The following is a 17,978-nucleotide window of genomic DNA, read 5'->3' as shown; positions in this document are numbered from 1 at the left end:
GAATTCTAGGTCAAGAAACTTTAGCCACACTCTTACGAAGATCAGACAACTCTGGTAAATATACTATGCAGAAGACTAAGAGAACTTGTAAAATACCCACATGTGCGAAACTTCATTGCCACTTGCTGACCAGGCAAGTTAGCTTTTTCCTCTGGCCCACCTTTCAGCATAGAATGTGTGTGCACATGTGCATGTACAGAAACAGCGTCAAGCTCGAACCAAGCTTGCAGATTGATGACTGCTGAAAACAGCAACCTAGTATTGTTTAAACCTTTCTGCTGGCAACATCTTGGTGACACACTAGTACTGTTCTCAGAGAGCCAGTCAAGTTCATTTTGGACAGGGAAATGGTGCATACCATTTCAAGCATTTATATTGCTAGATTTACTGGGAGATGAAATGGGACTATTTCTGAGGACAGCCAGGCAGGGGCAGCCTTGATAATATTTCCTTCCAGATGCTGTTCCACAGATGTCTGTTCTGAATTGTTTCACTCTGGAAACAAAGTGATTGAAGAGCTGTATACAAGTTCATAAATAAAATGAGGCAGCATGCAGTGCAGGTGAACTAGTAACCCTTGGAGACTTCTAGGACTGGCCTAAGAATCCACACACTACCACTGCAAGGCAATTTGCTTCAAGTAAAACTTTTAACATCAGGTTAAAACTCCTTGCAAGACAGACCCCCCCAATCCCCTCCCCCAAACGAGCTTTAATAAAAAAAAAAACCCTATGAATTTTGGCACAGGTGGCAGCAGCAACTACTGAAGGGTGCTTAGAGAATAGGCTTTAAATTTTTAATTCAAAAATTGGATTTATTGGAAATGCCACATTCACAGAGCACAGATTTCTTAGTAACAAAGAAACATACAGGTAATGCAACTAAGCCTTTTGACTGAATAAAGAAATGCTCTTTGCACAGCTATCTTTTAGATGTGCCTAAGCTAGCCTAAATAAGCAAATAGCATAACAGAAGAGGGAAACTTAAACAAGTAACTGCTTAAGCATATTTAATGTATATAATATTTTAATGTATATAATGTTTTAATATATTATATACACTAACTGTTTCATCCACATCCAGATGTAAAAACCAGCTCATCTGCAGTACATTGCAATTATTACCCCAATCATCCATCAAGGTCAGAAAAATGATAAAGGGATATTTTTTCATTAAGAAATCAGTTACGCAAAGAAAACTGTATCACTACAAATTTTTATTCAGAAGCCCATCTTTTTAAAAAATTTCCATTATGAACTTGTTTGGTCAATCAACTACAACACTTTCTAACAGACAAGGTAGAAACAGCATGGCTCAGAATCGTCCAGATCTTTCACGATCTCTTGACCGCCTTCTATCACGCTCTCGGCCTCCACCTCCTCCACCTCCACCACCTCCTCCTCCACGACCACGATCTCTGGATCTAGAACGACGCTCACGGGACCTTGACCTAGATCTATGCCTGTTAAAAACAAAAATGAAAGCTGAAGAACAATTCCAGATTTCTCCTTAAACAACCTGTTAAGAGTACAGAAACAAAAAATGCTCAGATGCAGGACATTTTAAAAGACTGAAGAATGTTATACAATGCAATTTGTTCATGAGTATGGCGAGTGGTACTGCCCTATTTTTTGTCAGTAATCTTAAATACCAAAAAACTGGTCCTGGCTAGTATTTGCCCTCTCTTCCAGATCTCTGAAGATGGCAGAGTTAGGTGTCAGACCCCCAGAAAAGTTGGCACCTGCCTAATTTAGCAACTTACTACTTGTATGTTGTGTAATAAGGGAAGGGTGCATATGATCCTTCCTTCCATGAACAGGATGCAAGAAAAATGAAGAATTCATGTTCTTTTTTTTGTAACATTCTTCTCCAATTTTACATTACTTACACAAGTAAAACACTTGCATGGAGCTCCTAAAATCAATGTACGAATAGTCTCTTAGAGATGGCTATTTTATGAAGCTAAGTAAAAACATGTAGTGACTGATGAACCACTTCCAATTATAGTACTACTACACTAAATACAGTCCAGCAAGTTCTGGCATAATCCTAATATACACAGCACCCCCTGCCCCAAAGCATTTTCGGGGCATGGGATGTCTGACATGTTTTTATTGCCATGGGTATGCTAAACTTGAAAAACAGAAACATGGCTACCTCCTATATTATGGAGAAGATGTGGGATTTTCTCTTGGCGACAGTCCAAGAACTTCAATGGGATGACTAACTTTTTGATGATAAAAGAGGATTGCATTTTTATTTGAAGTGGCATGAGGAAATAGCTAGACCTGTGAGAGTAAGGAGCAAGACCAATATCCTGATCCTAGACAGTTTTTTTCCTGGAAGGAAGCAGTTTTTATTTCAATGGATCTTCCTAGCATGGCTAAGTACCATGGAAGTACAGAGCAGTTAGTATGATCCTACTATTGCAAAATTTCTTATAGTCTTTCTTGTCTCCCCTCAGTCTGTACAATAGACTAAAGATGCACTGTACCAGACATTCTATCAACAAAGTTAACAAAGATCAATGGCTCATCTTATTAACACCTACAGTCAGTTTCAGCTTTCTAGCATATATTTATGCTGTTGTATCCAAAAGCTACGGAAACTCATTATTGGCTACTGAGAATTTCATCAGCAATGTGATAGCAGAAATGTATTTCAGACCCAACAGCCCACCTTAGACATAGTTGCATTTATTCATTATCAAGTGAAATAGGATGTGAAGTAACCTACCCATTAACTGCTTGTTTTGCCATCCATCACTTTTCAACTTTATACAATATGACAAATCAAAATCAGTAGTACTCCAATAACTTATTTACAAGTTCTCCCTTCACAAAACTGAGATACTTACTTCTTACGGCGGCGGCCATACAGTTCACGTCGTAATTCTCGAGAAATGGGTTTCAAATGCATAAAGTTACAGAAACCTCCTCGTGTACACTCCCTGGAAAAAGGAATTATACAGGTTATGATTAAGAGAATATTATCCAGTTTGTTTCTTGATGTCAGTTGGTATTCATTATCACATAAAAGCATTTCTAAGAAAATTGAAAAAGCAAGACTGTAGAAGACAGTTTAATTACCCCATTTCATACTGGCGGCAGCAAGCTTCTCTGAAATCTGTCACAGGAGAAAGCTCAGCATGAATTGGCTGCCCATTAAACCACCGGTTGTTCAGGTCAATCACAGCCTTTTCTGCATCTTCTTCACGTCGAAACTGAAAAAGTTTGTTGACAAAATGAAGTTTCTACTTAATGTATTATCTAGAAATGAATTGATGTTGAGTACCAACAACAAAACGAGGAATCCACTTCATAAGTTTTTATAAGTATAGATAAGATCCATTTTACATAGTATAAACTAAAAACTACACACAGATTAAAAAACAAAAGGCACAAGCAGCACAGCAATACATTTATGAATACTCTATTAAAATCTATGGAAAGCCTGAAAAACTAAACTAAGTTTTGGGAAACTAGACTTTCCCAAAGTCATGAACCAAGGAATTAATAAAAGTTTTGACCAACCTATGAGCATATTAATGTTTGAAAAAGGCAAGGGCCTTCTTTTATGGCTGCATTCAGGCTGTGGAACTCCTTGCCTTAGGAAACCTGCTTTGCTCCTTGACAGCCTTGCACTGCAACATAACAGCTAGTCTTTAAAGTGTACTATGCTTGGTAATTTTTTTGCTAATCCTCAAGGATGCTTTTCACTTATTTCTCCCTTCATTTATTACATTGCTATATACTCAAAAGCCAAAACTCTCTACTTTTCAAATATCGAACTGATGATTACAAAGGAAATTAGTGAATGTCAGTAGAGTTGTTGTAACTCAGGCTGCAATCTCAAACACACTTACCTTGGTACTACTCTGGGACTTACATCTAAGTAAGCGTGTCCAGAATTACACTACTACCCCTCTTCATGATTTTAGTCTTTGTAACTGATTATTTTAATCTGCTTCTTTTTATTTTGAGACTGCATACATCCCAATAAAAGCAACTGTGTACTCTCTACTCTTTGGTGCACTGGAAGTTTTCATGCAGGCAAAAGGGGGAAGGAAAAAGGCATTAATTTTCAGCGCTTCTGCCTTCTCTCTTTGTCTGCCTTCCCATGCCACTATCTGTCCCAGAAAGTTAGAGGGCTGTCTGGAACCATATGGGAGGTTGCACTGGAGCTATGGGAAGACGAATTTGCAAAAATCACCCGAACCTTCCAATTTCCACATAAAGAAGCCTACACTGGATCAAATGGCCTTTCATCAGAGGAAGGATACAAGCCACTGCATTTTATATCCCCTTTTTGCTGTTTGCTGCTTTTTACTTATTAAGGATAGGCATGGGACAAGTTTTTGTTAAGAAATAAGGAAAAGAACCAGCTTAAAAATACTTAAATCTATGGAATGCAGAATGCCATGGAAAATATAATACCTGAGGCTAAATTACCTATAGTACAACTACCTAGGTATAAAATGAAAAATGCAGAATTTCTAGAAAAAAAGGAAAGTGATTATCTATCAGGTAGTTCTCATTCATTCATGAAGTCTGACTGGAATTTCAGTTAATTACTTCTACTCAACATGCAGCCACAATACAAGTATTTGACTCTGTCCAAGCCCTATAGATTTTGTGGCTAACACAAGCTGAGGAATAAATTATCCATTGCAAATACTTTATTCCTTCAGTAAGTGGCTCTCTTAAACAAGTAAAAAATGCATGTTCTTAGACAAGATCTGGCAAGAGGACCAGTGTCAAGAAATTCAGTATTTTTTTCCATGAACAATATCTGCACAGAATAGGTAAAGGCAAAATTCTTTCAGAACATGACCTCATTTTTAGAATTAAGAGATATTTAGGGTTAGAACTAATCAGAAATATTTTGTCCATATAAAAGTATTAGCTGATTACAGTAAGGAAAAAGAATATTATTTTACCTCGGTTGACTTTTAAAATAGACAATTTAACAATGGCCTGTAACAACACTAACCTACTCAAAATACTGTGATGGGCACAGAAAAAGAATAGGAAAATTATGCCTGAGCAGTAGTAGTCCCACAATGCAGCAGCAATATGCAGAATTTCCTAGGTGTGGAAGAGAACACTTTCAAAGATAGGCTGGATTGGAAGACATTCCCTTCTCCCAACAATATAAAGATCTGAAAAAACCCTTCCCCTGAGCAGATGGCTGAAAACTGAGTCATGTTTAACCGCATCAGTCCATAGACTATTAAACAAAACATTGGTAGATATTTCTTTTGCTTTTTAAATGCCTTTATGTAGTTGAAGTTTTAAACTTCACAAGGATATCGTTCTTCTTGAGGTGTATGTGTGTGTAAATACACCTTCCTCACAAGGGCATTTGTAGGGAAAATCTAGAACACACTTTTAATCACTTTAAGTAGTTTCAGTGCCTGTTAAGTATATAATTCTGGTAATTTATATTGATAGTAAAATGGTTCGCACTAGATGTAATGAAGAGTAGTTCCACACAATGCCCATATGGAGTAGTGGTTAAGACTGCTGACCTATGAGTTCTAGTCCCAACTTAGCTGTGAAGCTCAATGTATGGTGTCGGGCCATTCACTGACTCTCTGCTTAACCTAACTCTCACAGAGTTGTTGTCATGAAGATAAAATTGGGAGGAAGAAAAGATTATGCTATCCAGCTTAGGTCCTCAGAAGAAGAAAGACAGGATATAAATGCAATGAATAAGTAAATAGTCACACACAATTTTGTGCTATGTATGTATTAGCCACTTGGAAACTGGATAAAGACACATATGAAAAATCTCCAGCATGGAATCTAGTCCTGGGATCTACACATGAACTCCAATCTGACAATGGTTCCACATATGCCTCTCCCTTGCTGGCCTCGGCAAGGGGCGACATAGAAATGTTTTAATAAATAAATAAAAATAAATAAAATAAAATAATGGAAGCACTCTACAATTTAGCATTCAACATCCAAACATGTGGCATATGTGATCTCATATAAAAGATGTGTGCCAGGTGCCTTCTTTGTCCACATTTTGGTGCCAGGCAAAGACTTTTTTAATTTTCTGAGTATTTTAATTGTTGACAGTTTTAATACTAATTTAATTTTAATTTCAGGTTACCTTAATTGATACATTTTAATAAGATGCTATCCAATCTGTTAGTATATGATGTCACAGGTTTGTGCCCCTGCTATTGGAGTGGATGCTTATTGGTATTAATGTTTTATTATTAAATTTGTTAATATGTTGGTTTTATGTTTTGCTGAGTTTTCAACTGTGTAAACCATCCAGAGATCCATGTGGCTATTGTGGCAGTCTATAAAAACATAAATAAATAGGCAGAAACTGAAGCTTAAAATAAGAAGAGATTGTATTTCATGTTGTTCATATTTCTTCATTTATATTTCTTTTTGGGCTGATTAGACCAGCCTTTAGAAATAGTCAAGTATTTGCTATTTCCTTTTCAAATGTAGAAAACAGAACATTAAAGGGTATTTGCATTTTGAACAGAGCATCTAGAATTGTTTTTATATCTTACCTTTACATATACGTTTCCAACCAGATGATCTCCAAGGTTATCACAGACATTCATCTCTTCTACTTCACCATATTTTTCTTCCATTTCTGTAAAGACCTCCTGAATGAGAAAAGCAATCATTGTTAGTATTTCAACTAGATGCAAAAGCAACCATATAGACTATTCAAACTCCATTTTCTGGCCCTGTTTCTTTGGCTACATAAAATTTGGCAATGGCTTTGTTAATTAAAAGTGCAACTACTCTTAAATTACAATTAAACAAAACTGGAAAAAATATCCATTGGTTTGGATCTAGTTCAAGTCAGTTTCACCTAGTTCCCACTGAAACCAATAGAACTCAACTCCAGTGAACTAGCACCTCCCACTAAAGCCAGTGTGACCATTTCAACAACTCAGTCTAACTGATTATGCTTTTCAGTAATCTACTTATTCAGGGGAATGCTTATTTGGTACTGTTACTTGATTCAGGCAAACACTCTCAATACAAGTATCTCAAATGCCCTCTGCTGCTATAGAAGAATATTTGATGTATTTTTGGTTCTCTTTTGCCCCATGAAAAACTTCAAGTTTATCATTTCAACTATCAACTGTGCTCAGTGTTCAGTAACATAAGCATTCAAAGCATTATTCAGTTTAACATACCTCAAAGAATTCATCATAATGTTCCTGCATTTCAACATCGCTCACAGCACCTGCAAATACCAAGTCATATTAATTAGATCCCATTTTCTAACTATAGAAAGGACTTTGAGCACATTATAAAATCTTTTTAGAGAAATGTCAGTAGAAGCCGTCTACTGGAGTAAAAAATGTTTTAACATATAGCTAACCATTAGGAATAAACCATGAGCAGTTCTCCAAGTCCCTAAAGAAAAGAAATCACAGCAATCTCTTCAAGTTTTAATCAGTAACTCAATGGCAACTTTCATGGAGAACCTACATTAAATCTAAGGAAGCTGACCTTTCATAGAATACAAACCCTTAGCTATAAATGTCTAAATTTTAACGTAGCAGGTTTTCGTAACAGCCTTTGAAGAATGTTTGCTACAACTCAAATATAAAGAAATGCAATCTTCTGGAAGGGAATTATTTCTAAAAGCAAATAATCTACAAATTTGCCAATATAATTACAACTGCTCCCAATCCATACAATTTAATGAACACAATTATTAAGCTAATATATTTTTCATTACTTCAGTTGGAAGAACTAGGATTACTGATGGGGGAAACCCAATTTTGCGCCAAAATCTATTCAGTCTTTCACATTCTTCAGAGCAGTTAAAGCAGGTCATGCTATATTATTTCCATGCCCTTAATCTGGCACTGCAGGCAACTCATTCACCTTTTCTTATACAGGTAGATGAGAGCTGTAACTATATATTCAAACAATATGCATGGCAAAAACTGATGGCTCTACAGCATTTTAGCACATGACTTAAACCTAGATCAATTTATATCCATCTGATCCTCAGTGGACTGATCAAATGGAACAACTTTAAAGCATATTTTGTTGCACACAGAAAGCATTTTACCCTTTCAAATAAATTTAGTTTCCCAAGTACATCTGAAATATTCAATGACAGTCAAACTCATTGAAAATTAAAAACTGACAATTTTAATATCAGTTTCCCACTCTGATAATGAAGTTATGACTATACTTTTGTTTCTACATTAATATTACAAGAACACATCATAATAAATGCTAAACTTTGACAAAGAGAGATTTCAGTGTGTAATCCCCTTTAAAATGCATCATAAGCTTATTAACAATGCATTTATCTGTCCCAAATATACTACCTAATTATGCTAGATAGCTTAAGAGTCATCTACCTTCTCATACTATAATAGTAACCATCATCATCATACTATAATAATAATAGTACATTACCAACAATTTTTTAAGAGTCTAGGTTTTCACAAAGTATCAATTGTTGCCATATGTGAATTTTCTAAACTTGTAGAAAATTATTTTTTGTGAAAGGTAATACTAAACAAACCAAATTAAGTGATGGTGTTCCACTAGGCTGAAAGAGTACACCATCAGAGGACTACTACTAAACACAACTGGTGCCATCATATGACATCAATGGGGAGTAGAATAGTTAAACAATGTAAATACTAGCTAAACTGTTTATACCAAACCATGCAATACTTAAAACAGCAAAAAGCTGTTGATCTGTTCAGCATAATTACCAGATTGACTCCAAATTTTAAATACTACATGTGAACTTTTAAATCAATATTTGAAGAGATTTGCTGCTGTAATTATGCTCATTCAGTCAGTAAGCTCTGGACCAATAAGATATGACCAGCTTCACAGCAGACCATGCAGTTTATATATGAATTACCAGGTAGGTGGAAAATTTAGCACATGCCAGATATCACATATATATTCTATAGCAGTGCAAATGGAAACAGCAGACTGTGCTTAATTATAAATTCCCTTAATATTGCATTGTTTAACTGCTTCAAGAGCATATCACAGATTAGCTCAATTATTTACCCTTTCAAATCACTTACTTCTACTGATGTACAGTAGACAAGTAGATTTTCACATGTCATAACTACACAAGTGTTAAGAATTAGTTCAAGACAATCTCCACACTTTCCCATAAACAACATATCAGTTCAAATTTTCAGATTTTAAAGCAAGGAAGTAATTTTAAGTGTACCTATGCAAAGAGATCAAATTAAAGTGATTTAAACATCTACAAACAGATGGAAAGGTTTTTGTGTTAAATTAATATGCTGTTGATCTAGTCTTTGAATAACAGCGATGTGTACCGTTAAACAAATCAAGAACACACTGAAATGGTTGAGGCCAGTGGTAAAGATAGGGCAAAGAGAGCAAAGGCTCAAAGATGCTTTTAAAATTGGTCCTTTAAAAAATACATATAAAATGGGCAGGCAGCCAAATTTTCAGAGGAAACAAAATTTCTTGGGGGCATGAGGTATGAGAAGGACAAAAAATTCTTCAGGCATAGTTAATAAAATGTGGTCAGTTTGCTCCATTAAACTAAAAATGGTAGACCAGCTTCAGTTGACACTGAGCTCTGACAATCAAGCCCAGGGAACCAGTGAAGGAACTTGTATGAACTTACAGCGCAAACCGTCAGCAGACTGGGAAGAGTTTTGAGGGTTACGGTAAATGTTCAAGAGGGCAATGGTCTGAAATACAAAACGCAACAACTTTATATTATGGAAAATAAGTTTAACAAGAAACTGGTTTCCTTGTGGTGATCACTTTGAGTCTCAGTGCTGAAAGAGAGAATGTTATTTTCTCCCACGAGAGAAATATGTGTCATTTAATTTGTGACCCTTCTGGACCACCATAACATCAGAAAAATAGAGATCTCACAACACTTATTATTGACGTTATTTTAAATGCAACAAATGATACTTGAATCTAATAAATCTTGAACTTGAAACCATCAAATTATAATAGATGGAAAAGTTAAGAAATTGTCAGGAACTAGATTCTATTGTCACACACAATAATAAGGTAGTCATGAAATCTCTATTGCCTAGAAATGTTAAGGTGAAACAAAACACAAATTTCACTTACCGTACATGGCAAAACTGCCTAAGCTTTCAGATAAAAAAATACCAAGATATTTGATAAATGCCTTACGCTTCCTGTTAAACAGAACAAAAAGTGATGTTCATGACCTCACAGAGCAGGCTCTGAACAAAAAAATATCCGATCAGTTTATCCTTATTAATTTCCATTCTTTTGGCACATACTTAGGCATTTAACAAATTCTTGATTAATAGTTAAGAGTTCCGTCACTTGTCCTGTTTGCAACAGCTTTATGTCAGCAGCTCAGAAGCCAACATGATTTTCTCATATTTAGGAATGGGCTCTTTAACACCATTCTTTAAAAAAATTTCTCCAACTGTGGGACTTACAGTGTGAGCCGTCAGCCGTCTGTGCACTGTTTTGGGGATTACGATAGATGTTTTGAATCAAGATGGTCTGCGGGGAAAAAAAAATAAAAAGGGGAATTCTACTGGCTGCTGTGCATATAACAGACAATTGCAAAGAGACAACTTTTTTTTGCGAACAGCTTAATATAATATTCATTTGAGATGGTATGCTACTTTCTTCTGTATTTGCATCAGGTTTTTGATACACAATTCAAACATTCATATTATTAAAACAGTTATTAATTTCACCAAGAAGCTGCTCTATGCACTGATCTAAGGAGTTATTCTCAGCTCAGGTCCTAAAAATGGAATCAGCCGTATAAATCTTGGTAATTTCATTATGCAGTATGCAAAAGTCTATTTTCATCTAATTTTAAAGGGAATCATAAAAAGGTACTGCACTGTGCCCACATTATGGAGTGCAATTTTATCAAAAGGCCTCTGCCACAAGGAGTCTCTCTACTTTCTCTTATCAAGCATTTTATTGGTGGAATTTCTGTTTAAATAATATGAGTTTCTAAATGTTCACTTTTTGCAGAGCTTTAATGAAAAAATATCCTTTCAGCCTTTGTGCTTTCTACTTGAAGAATTTGCCCAGGCAGACTTGAAACCTTACATTTGTACCGTTCTTCTTAATATCAAGTTGTCTGAAAAAACAAACCATGTTTAAGTTAGTAATCTAACATCTCAGAGTTGTAATGTCCATATTAGTGTAAGTAGCTCAATGTTACTTAATTAAAATGTTAGTTTGTATGAGTTTTCATTCAAACTGAATATACTCTGCTGCATTTCCAGAGCTTATTTCTTATTATAAAACCAGCCAGTGTTAACCCCTGGTCCATATCCACAATAAAGGAAAAATATATCTATGTTTTCTGACTGTTATCTAGACTATCTCAAATCAATGCTTGTAACTGATTCTTACCAACAATATCCTATTTTTGTGCACGCTGGCAAGAAACTACATTGTACTCTTTTAAAACATTTTGTTCAAGTAACGTGATTTCTGCAGTGGCAGTAAAAACACAAATTATAATCATTGTTTGTTCTGTATCCAACATCTTATACCACAGCCAAATAAATCAAACCATTTATTTTTAATTATGTTGGATAGAATTATCCTAAACTACTTATTTCTGGGTATCAAATTAGATTGTTAACTAATACTCTAACTATTGTTTTGATACATATGAATGAGTAAGAGATTTGAAAATTATTTTAGTTAAAATGCAAGATACAGATTTACCTCCACATCTAGCAACTGTTAGTGATCTTAACAGATACCAGTAAAAGCCCTCAATGTATAATATATTCTGGATTACCATTAATAGAATCTTAAACATTCTATTAATCATAACTGCTGATATGGACATCCCCTTGATAATACTATAAAAATTTCAATAATATCTTTACAAAAAATCTTACAGTCACAAGCATAATGCCCTTGACTGAACTGTAAAGGCACAAAAAATTACTGAAGACAATCATTCCATCTGCTGTTCATATAAATGTTAAATTGCAAGTATTATTACTGACTGAACTTCTGCCTTACTATATAAATATTCAGGTCAAAATATCTAAATTCCTGGCACCAGCACAACTTTATATACTATTATATTAGTGATTTATCAACATTAAAAACATTATTAAGATACATGTGCAAGGCTGAAAATATAACTCATTAAGAATTGCTTTAAATTTGTTAATCTCTATTTCTCAGGAAAAAAAATTGGAATGCATTAAATGTGGGGATGTCTTTGAAATGAGAAATCTGGCTGATCCAAAATAGGGCAACAAAGATTTTAAAGATGGAGGATATGATCATATTACACAAATGCTTTGCCAATGCCAGAACTGGCTTCCATCCCTTTCCAGGCCCAATTTAAAGTTCTTCTATTAATCTTTAAAGTTCTAAATGGCTTGGAGCCAGGAAACTTGAAGAACTGTTTCCTTTCACAATAAAAAGTGCGTAATATTCCTACAAATTAAGGTCTGGCAGATGGCTACTAGAGTGCTTTTTCAGTTGCAGTTCCAGAGTTATAAAAACCTTTCCAGGGAGGCTCACTTGGTACCCACATTACAGTACTTTCATGCTATATTAATACATATATTTTATTCCAGGCTTTTCAATCATACTTGCTAAACTACTTTTCAGATCTGCCGGACTCATATTATTCTGTAAAGCTGCTTTTAGTCTGCTGCTGTTTTACTTTCATATTGTAGTTTATGGTTCAGTTTGTTATGTATGAACTGCCTGCATAGCTTTTGTTATTGGAAAGAATATAAACATTAAAAAATAAAATTAAGTTTATTCTACTAAATTTAAATGAATGTTCAGTGTTAGCTAATTGAGTAGTAAGAGGGGGTTTTGCCTTGTACATCTGCCAATGTAAACATTATCCTTTACGGGTTCTTTTTATACCTCAAGTATTATACCTTAAGGCTGCATTCCTACAGACCATCAACAGGCCTTAAATAGGATGTTCTAGAATTGCAGTTCCACCAGTACAGATGTACCTTCCAACAACAGGGTGAAATGGTGTCTCAAAAGTGTCCCAAGGATGGAACAGAGCAGGCCATGAATCTGCTGAATCTAAGCCCACCCACTTCCTCAAACTCTATTGTAAAATCTACGCCAGCCTTGAAGGTGGCATAATGAAATCCTCTCCAATTTCTGTCAATGGTAGGATTTTTTTTTAAGAACCTGGAAGAGGGAGGGCAGCCTTGGTTGGTCTGAGCCAATATAGCTTAGAAAAAGGTGGCTCCTTCACCACAGAAACCTCCATAAGATTTCCCTTCCTATCAGGTGAAAGTATTTGAGAATTTTAAAAAAGTATGTTTGTATTTAAATTGCAAACATACTTTTGCAATTTAAATAAAAAGGGAAGATGTAAGATAGTGTGCATATTTAAGAAAGCAATTCAGTGTTTAATAAGGTAAGATAAACATATGATGGTAAGATGTGTACGGTACTGGAAACAACACTAACTTGATCATCACACCCAGTTTAAATGTGAACATGCTAGGCTATGCATGTTATTTTAACTGTGTTAAAACTAATTACGCTGCTATAAGCATAATTAAACACTATCACAAGGCACTGCTGCAGAGACCTTTACTCAATAGGGCTTGATGGGTATACCACACGTCATAGTTCATACCTCTTACATCTGGTGAAATGAAGTATTTGCAAATGCCAGCTTTTCTTGGAGTATAGGAATTTGTACATTTTGCTATTTCACAGAAATTTTACCTGGCAAAAGCCAAAGGCAATTTTGGACTAGTTAGAAAACTTGTATATTTGAGCCAGGTTTTTTAAAATGACCGTTTTCTATGCCAAATATCACCCTGAAGGTTACCACTGGCTGACATCTAGTATTGGCAAAATTTATGAAACATTTATTTTAATAATTACAAATGAAAACAATAACTTAAAGGGACTGATGAGAAAAAATAAAAGGAAATGCAAGAACATATATGTTCTGCAATTTTGTATTCATAGATCTGAAGCTCTGAAAGTAATGGCTACATTGATGAATGTATGTGAAAGTTCTGCAAAAAGCAAAAACAAAAAAACACAAACCTGGCTAAAAGTTGGTTTGTTGTGCAATCGAGAACATCGGTCTCCATGGCGGCATGCTCCAATTTTGAAATAAAAAGAACAGTTGACTCTGAAAGCAAAAAACCAACAAAATCATGTATATATCAAACTGGTAGAAAAAATGAACTGAACAAGCATGCTGTGCAAAATATTTAACTATGATGTTACTGATAAACGTATTAATGAGAATTAGAAGCAAAGGACACCATATTCAAAGCCAGAGCACATCTTGTACTTTGTGCTATATCACATGCTCATGAAATATGTAACACTCTCCAAATCATTTGGTAACCAGGAACAGTGGGTTTCATGTGTCATAAGAAACATACCACAGGAATAATCAGAATACATTCAAGAATGAAAATTATATATGCTTCAGAAACTCTCCCACTAAAGTACAGAAGTATTTCATGAAGTGCTAAAGTTGTCACACAAAATGTATTATTTCAACAAAGTATTATATTTGCTTTTTATACCATTAAAAATATCTAAGACAACAATCCTATAGTCCCTGGTCAAGCATTCAAAGAAATGTAGGACTGCTTGGAATCCTTCCAGGTTGGAAACAGTACTGCAAACTTGCATCCATCTCCAAAGCCAATGCTGAGAACCACGGTATCTTAAAGGCTGGAAAAGCAACCTTGAAGGAATAAAAAAGGGGTAGTTCTGGTGAGCAGGGAGGAAACTGGATAGGGCAGAATATGAGTTATCCAGAGGCCTCTCTGGCCTCCTTCCCTTCACAGTATCCTCACTAGATGGGCTCAGAAGTCCATCTGACACCTGCCATGCTCCTCCCAGCCACAACTGAACCTGGATGTCTGGAAGTCTCCAAGTTCGATGTACTATTTGTGAAATACAAAATCCCAACACACTAACAAATAATATTTTTGATGGCTGCAGTTATGTACTAAACTCATACGGCTTCATAATAAAATTAAAGAGGCCATTCAGTAATTTGTACAATAGAATGCTTGGCTGCTCCTAGAGGAACATAATGTTTAATGCATATTTCAGGGAAAATAGTGTAAAATGCTTATTTCTTAAATAAATGTTGCTTGAATCAAAAGCATGTTTTAATTATTCCAGGCAACAAAGTATTTCTCCCCAATATATAATTTTTAGTAATTCTACCAAAATATTATCACATCAACTGCTTTTGCTTTTTTCCATCTATGCTTGAACACTCCCGTAACTAGCAAGAGAAAAAGCTGGCTGAAGATTAGAACCTTCTGGCTACTGGACAGTATAAAAATCAAATAAATGAAACAACTGTCATTCACCGTTTTGATGCAAACAGGCTGTGGCCTTGTTCACAAACTCAAGCCTGCAATAATCAAGTTCAGTTTTGCTTTTCACAATCCTTCCTTAGGCATGGATACAGATGCACATCATAATTGCTGCATGTGCAAAGATCCCTGCATATATGAGAATTAAGAGCATATTTGCAAATGAAAGACTTTTTGCATTTTGGTGTTGCAAGGCAATACTAGCTTGGGAAGCACAGAGGGCGGTTTCTAATGCAGCCAACTATCTTAAGCAAGAGTACGAGTGAGAATATCCTCGAGGATGCTTTTGTTTCGCTGTTGCTTTAACTAAGTGCAAACAATAATTCTGTTCATTAATTACATGAATGGTCAACTTACAGCACTTCTGCTTTTTAGCCTAAAATTCTCATCAGGCCTAACTAATGCTAAGGGATTATTTGTTTAAAAGCCACCTATGTATTCTCTGAGCAGCCAATGGGACTAGTTGGTCAACATATTTGGGAGTCACAACTTGTCTACCCCATGTTCCACAGTAGCAGCACTTATAGCATTTGGGTTGGAGTAACATATATAGGGTCCTCCTTTTCAGTTCGTCCAAGAGATGCAGGGAGGGCTGCTGGGGCAACTCAGTAGAAAAGCCTATGAGCTACGAGGTTTTGTTTTTTGGAGGGACGAAGGGAATTGTTTTTGGTATGACAGACTTATATGCCTGGGGAGCAGAGGAAGCAAAAGAGATTATGATTAGAAAATACTGTTTTCACCACCCATACAGAGGCGGTGTGAAAGACAGCAACCTGGCTGGATGACCAAAACAGCAGGTTTTCACTGCTTTACTGTGCCTTAGCCCCATTAGGGAAAATGAGTATTTAGGTCTACTGCATCTTCCCCATCAGCAACTAAATTTGTGAAGTGCAGCAGGAGTGTCTTTACTTTAAATAGATTGTGGCTTGCTTACGTCCTGTTACTGCTGCAGGTTAGTGCAGAGGAAAATAACACTCATATACAAGGGCTGCAAGACTCCATAATTGGGTTTTTTCTGGTATCTGCCTTTACTGTCTGTTGCTGTTGTGTTTTACCAAAAAGTTTAAAATACCTGTTTGAACATTTACACACCTCACCTTGAATACCTTTATTGAGGTAGTAACCAATTTATTCATTTATCAGTATCATTCTACTATCACATAAAGTTCTCTACTGTACATTTATACAGAGTGCACATAATTATACAAATATAAAATTTCAGCTAAAATTATAAGAAAAATATCACTGCATATTAAATCAGTAAGAACAGCACTTAAACTTTTAAAAGAGATTTCAAAAGTCTCAAAAGGTTCATTAAAAGTCCGCAAAAAGCCCCTTACAGAGCGAAAAGTTTAAGTTCTTATTTTCCGCTTGAAAAAAGTGAAATATGCTACAGGGAAGTTGCTAAGCTTGCCGGGGGGGGGGGGTTTGAGGTGCGCGTGGAGGTATAGGAAGGTCCCATGGGTAAGATTTCTCCCACCAAGGTTTTCATTTGGAATTTCGAAGTTACGAGATGAAGAATCAACATCCAAAATTATGCCACCCTGATTATAATTTCCCACTGATACTCTTCTCCTGTGCCGCACTGCACTTCACGAGGGCGAGGGGAGAGAAAAGCGGCTCGAAGAACTTCTCGCGGTCGCCAGCCCGCCCTCGGCGCCTCTTTTCCGGAAGAAGTGCGCGTGCCCGCGCGACTGGCGCCGCGCGCTCTCCCTTCAGACACATGCGGGGAAGCGCGCGCCCGCGCGGCAACAGGCTCCCATCCAGAGGCCGTCTCGGGCTTGCACGAGGCAGCCCTCGCCAACAACGGAAGAAGGGGTGAAGGTTTCGCGCGCTTGGGGCCTCTACCGCTAGGAAGAGGGCGCGCGCACGAGCGCAGAGCAGCGAGAGAAAGGAAAAAAGGCTCCTCGTGTGAGGCCATTGTTTGGAACGGTCCCGCCAAGGCGCCGGCACTGACCCTGCCACCCTCCCTCATTAACTGCGAGAAGCATTTATCCAGGCCAGAACCGATGCTCGGGAGACGCGGGAAAGAACCCACTCACTTGTCTTTTTCGGTTCCGAAGATGGAGGCCAGATACTCCGCCATCTCTCACAACCTGCCCGGCCGACCGCCGGACGCCTCGGCACCTACCTAATACGTCACAAACCGGCGACGGAAACGTTCGCCGCCCCATGACCGGGCAACGATCGATGGGCAACGACCAATCAGTGTTGAAAGGTGGGGTGGCAGCGGGATGCTGCGCGCATGCGGCTGACGTCGTGGCGTCTGCCGCGCGGCAGCTCGGCCTGCTCGAGCTCTTCTCTTTCCCTCCGTCTCGTCCGCCATTCGGGCCACGCCCACCCGAAGGATGTCCGGGCGAGTCCGAAGGGGCCTTGCCGCTTGCAGGGTGGTCAGCAGAACTTGCGTCCTTCTAAATACCTTACCGCGGGTTGCCGTTTCCACCCCTGAGTACCCCACTGCCGACTGCGTTGCTTCCTTTATGTAGGAAGAAAAAAATCTCCAGTTCTTGCAACAGCGGCAGCAGCACCTTTATTCTCATTCCGTGAAATTTCTGCACTGTTTTTAAAAAGCAGCCTCAAGATGCGTTGCGTTAAGGCTCTGGTAGAAATATCGTTCCGAATGTCA

The 17,978-nt window shown here is 37.1% G+C and overlaps 1 protein-coding gene across 3 annotated transcripts; it reads right to left on the bottom strand.

Moving 5' to 3' along the window:
• Nucleotides 1-1,196: 1,196 nt before the first annotated feature.
• Nucleotides 1,197-17,501, bottom strand: U2AF1 (U2 small nuclear RNA auxiliary factor 1). 3 transcript variants are annotated; one of them, XM_044442165.1, is made up of 8 exons: nucleotides 17,395-17,501; nucleotides 14,049-14,136; nucleotides 9,640-9,706; nucleotides 7,181-7,230; nucleotides 6,539-6,637; nucleotides 3,090-3,223; nucleotides 2,858-2,950; nucleotides 1,197-1,462 (listed from the first exon to the last, which is right to left on the bottom strand). In XM_044442165.1, the coding sequence occupies exons 1-8, from the start codon at nucleotides 17,436-17,438 to the stop codon at nucleotides 1,315-1,317; spliced, it is 723 nt and encodes a 240-aa protein (XP_044298100.1). In that variant the 5' UTR covers nucleotides 17,439-17,501; the 3' UTR covers nucleotides 1,197-1,314. The 3 variants fall into 3 exon arrangements, with proteins under 3 accessions (XP_044298100.1, XP_044298099.1, XP_044298101.1); XM_044442164.1 differs by lacking the exon at nucleotides 9,640-9,706 and adding an exon at nucleotides 10,448-10,514 and having other exon boundaries at nucleotides 17,395-17,472; XM_044442166.1 differs by lacking the exons at nucleotides 14,049-14,136; nucleotides 17,395-17,501 and adding an exon at nucleotides 10,448-10,466.
• Between the last annotated feature and the right edge of the window lie 477 nt (nucleotides 17,502-17,978).

This window comes from Varanus komodoensis, unplaced genomic scaffold, assembly GCF_004798865.1.
Source record: "Varanus komodoensis strain SLA01 unplaced genomic scaffold, ASM479886v1 scaffold4, whole genome shotgun sequence".
NCBI classification, from domain to species: domain Eukaryota; kingdom Metazoa; phylum Chordata; class Lepidosauria; order Squamata; family Varanidae; genus Varanus; species Varanus komodoensis.
This window is presented reverse-complemented; position numbering and strand designations above follow the sequence as displayed.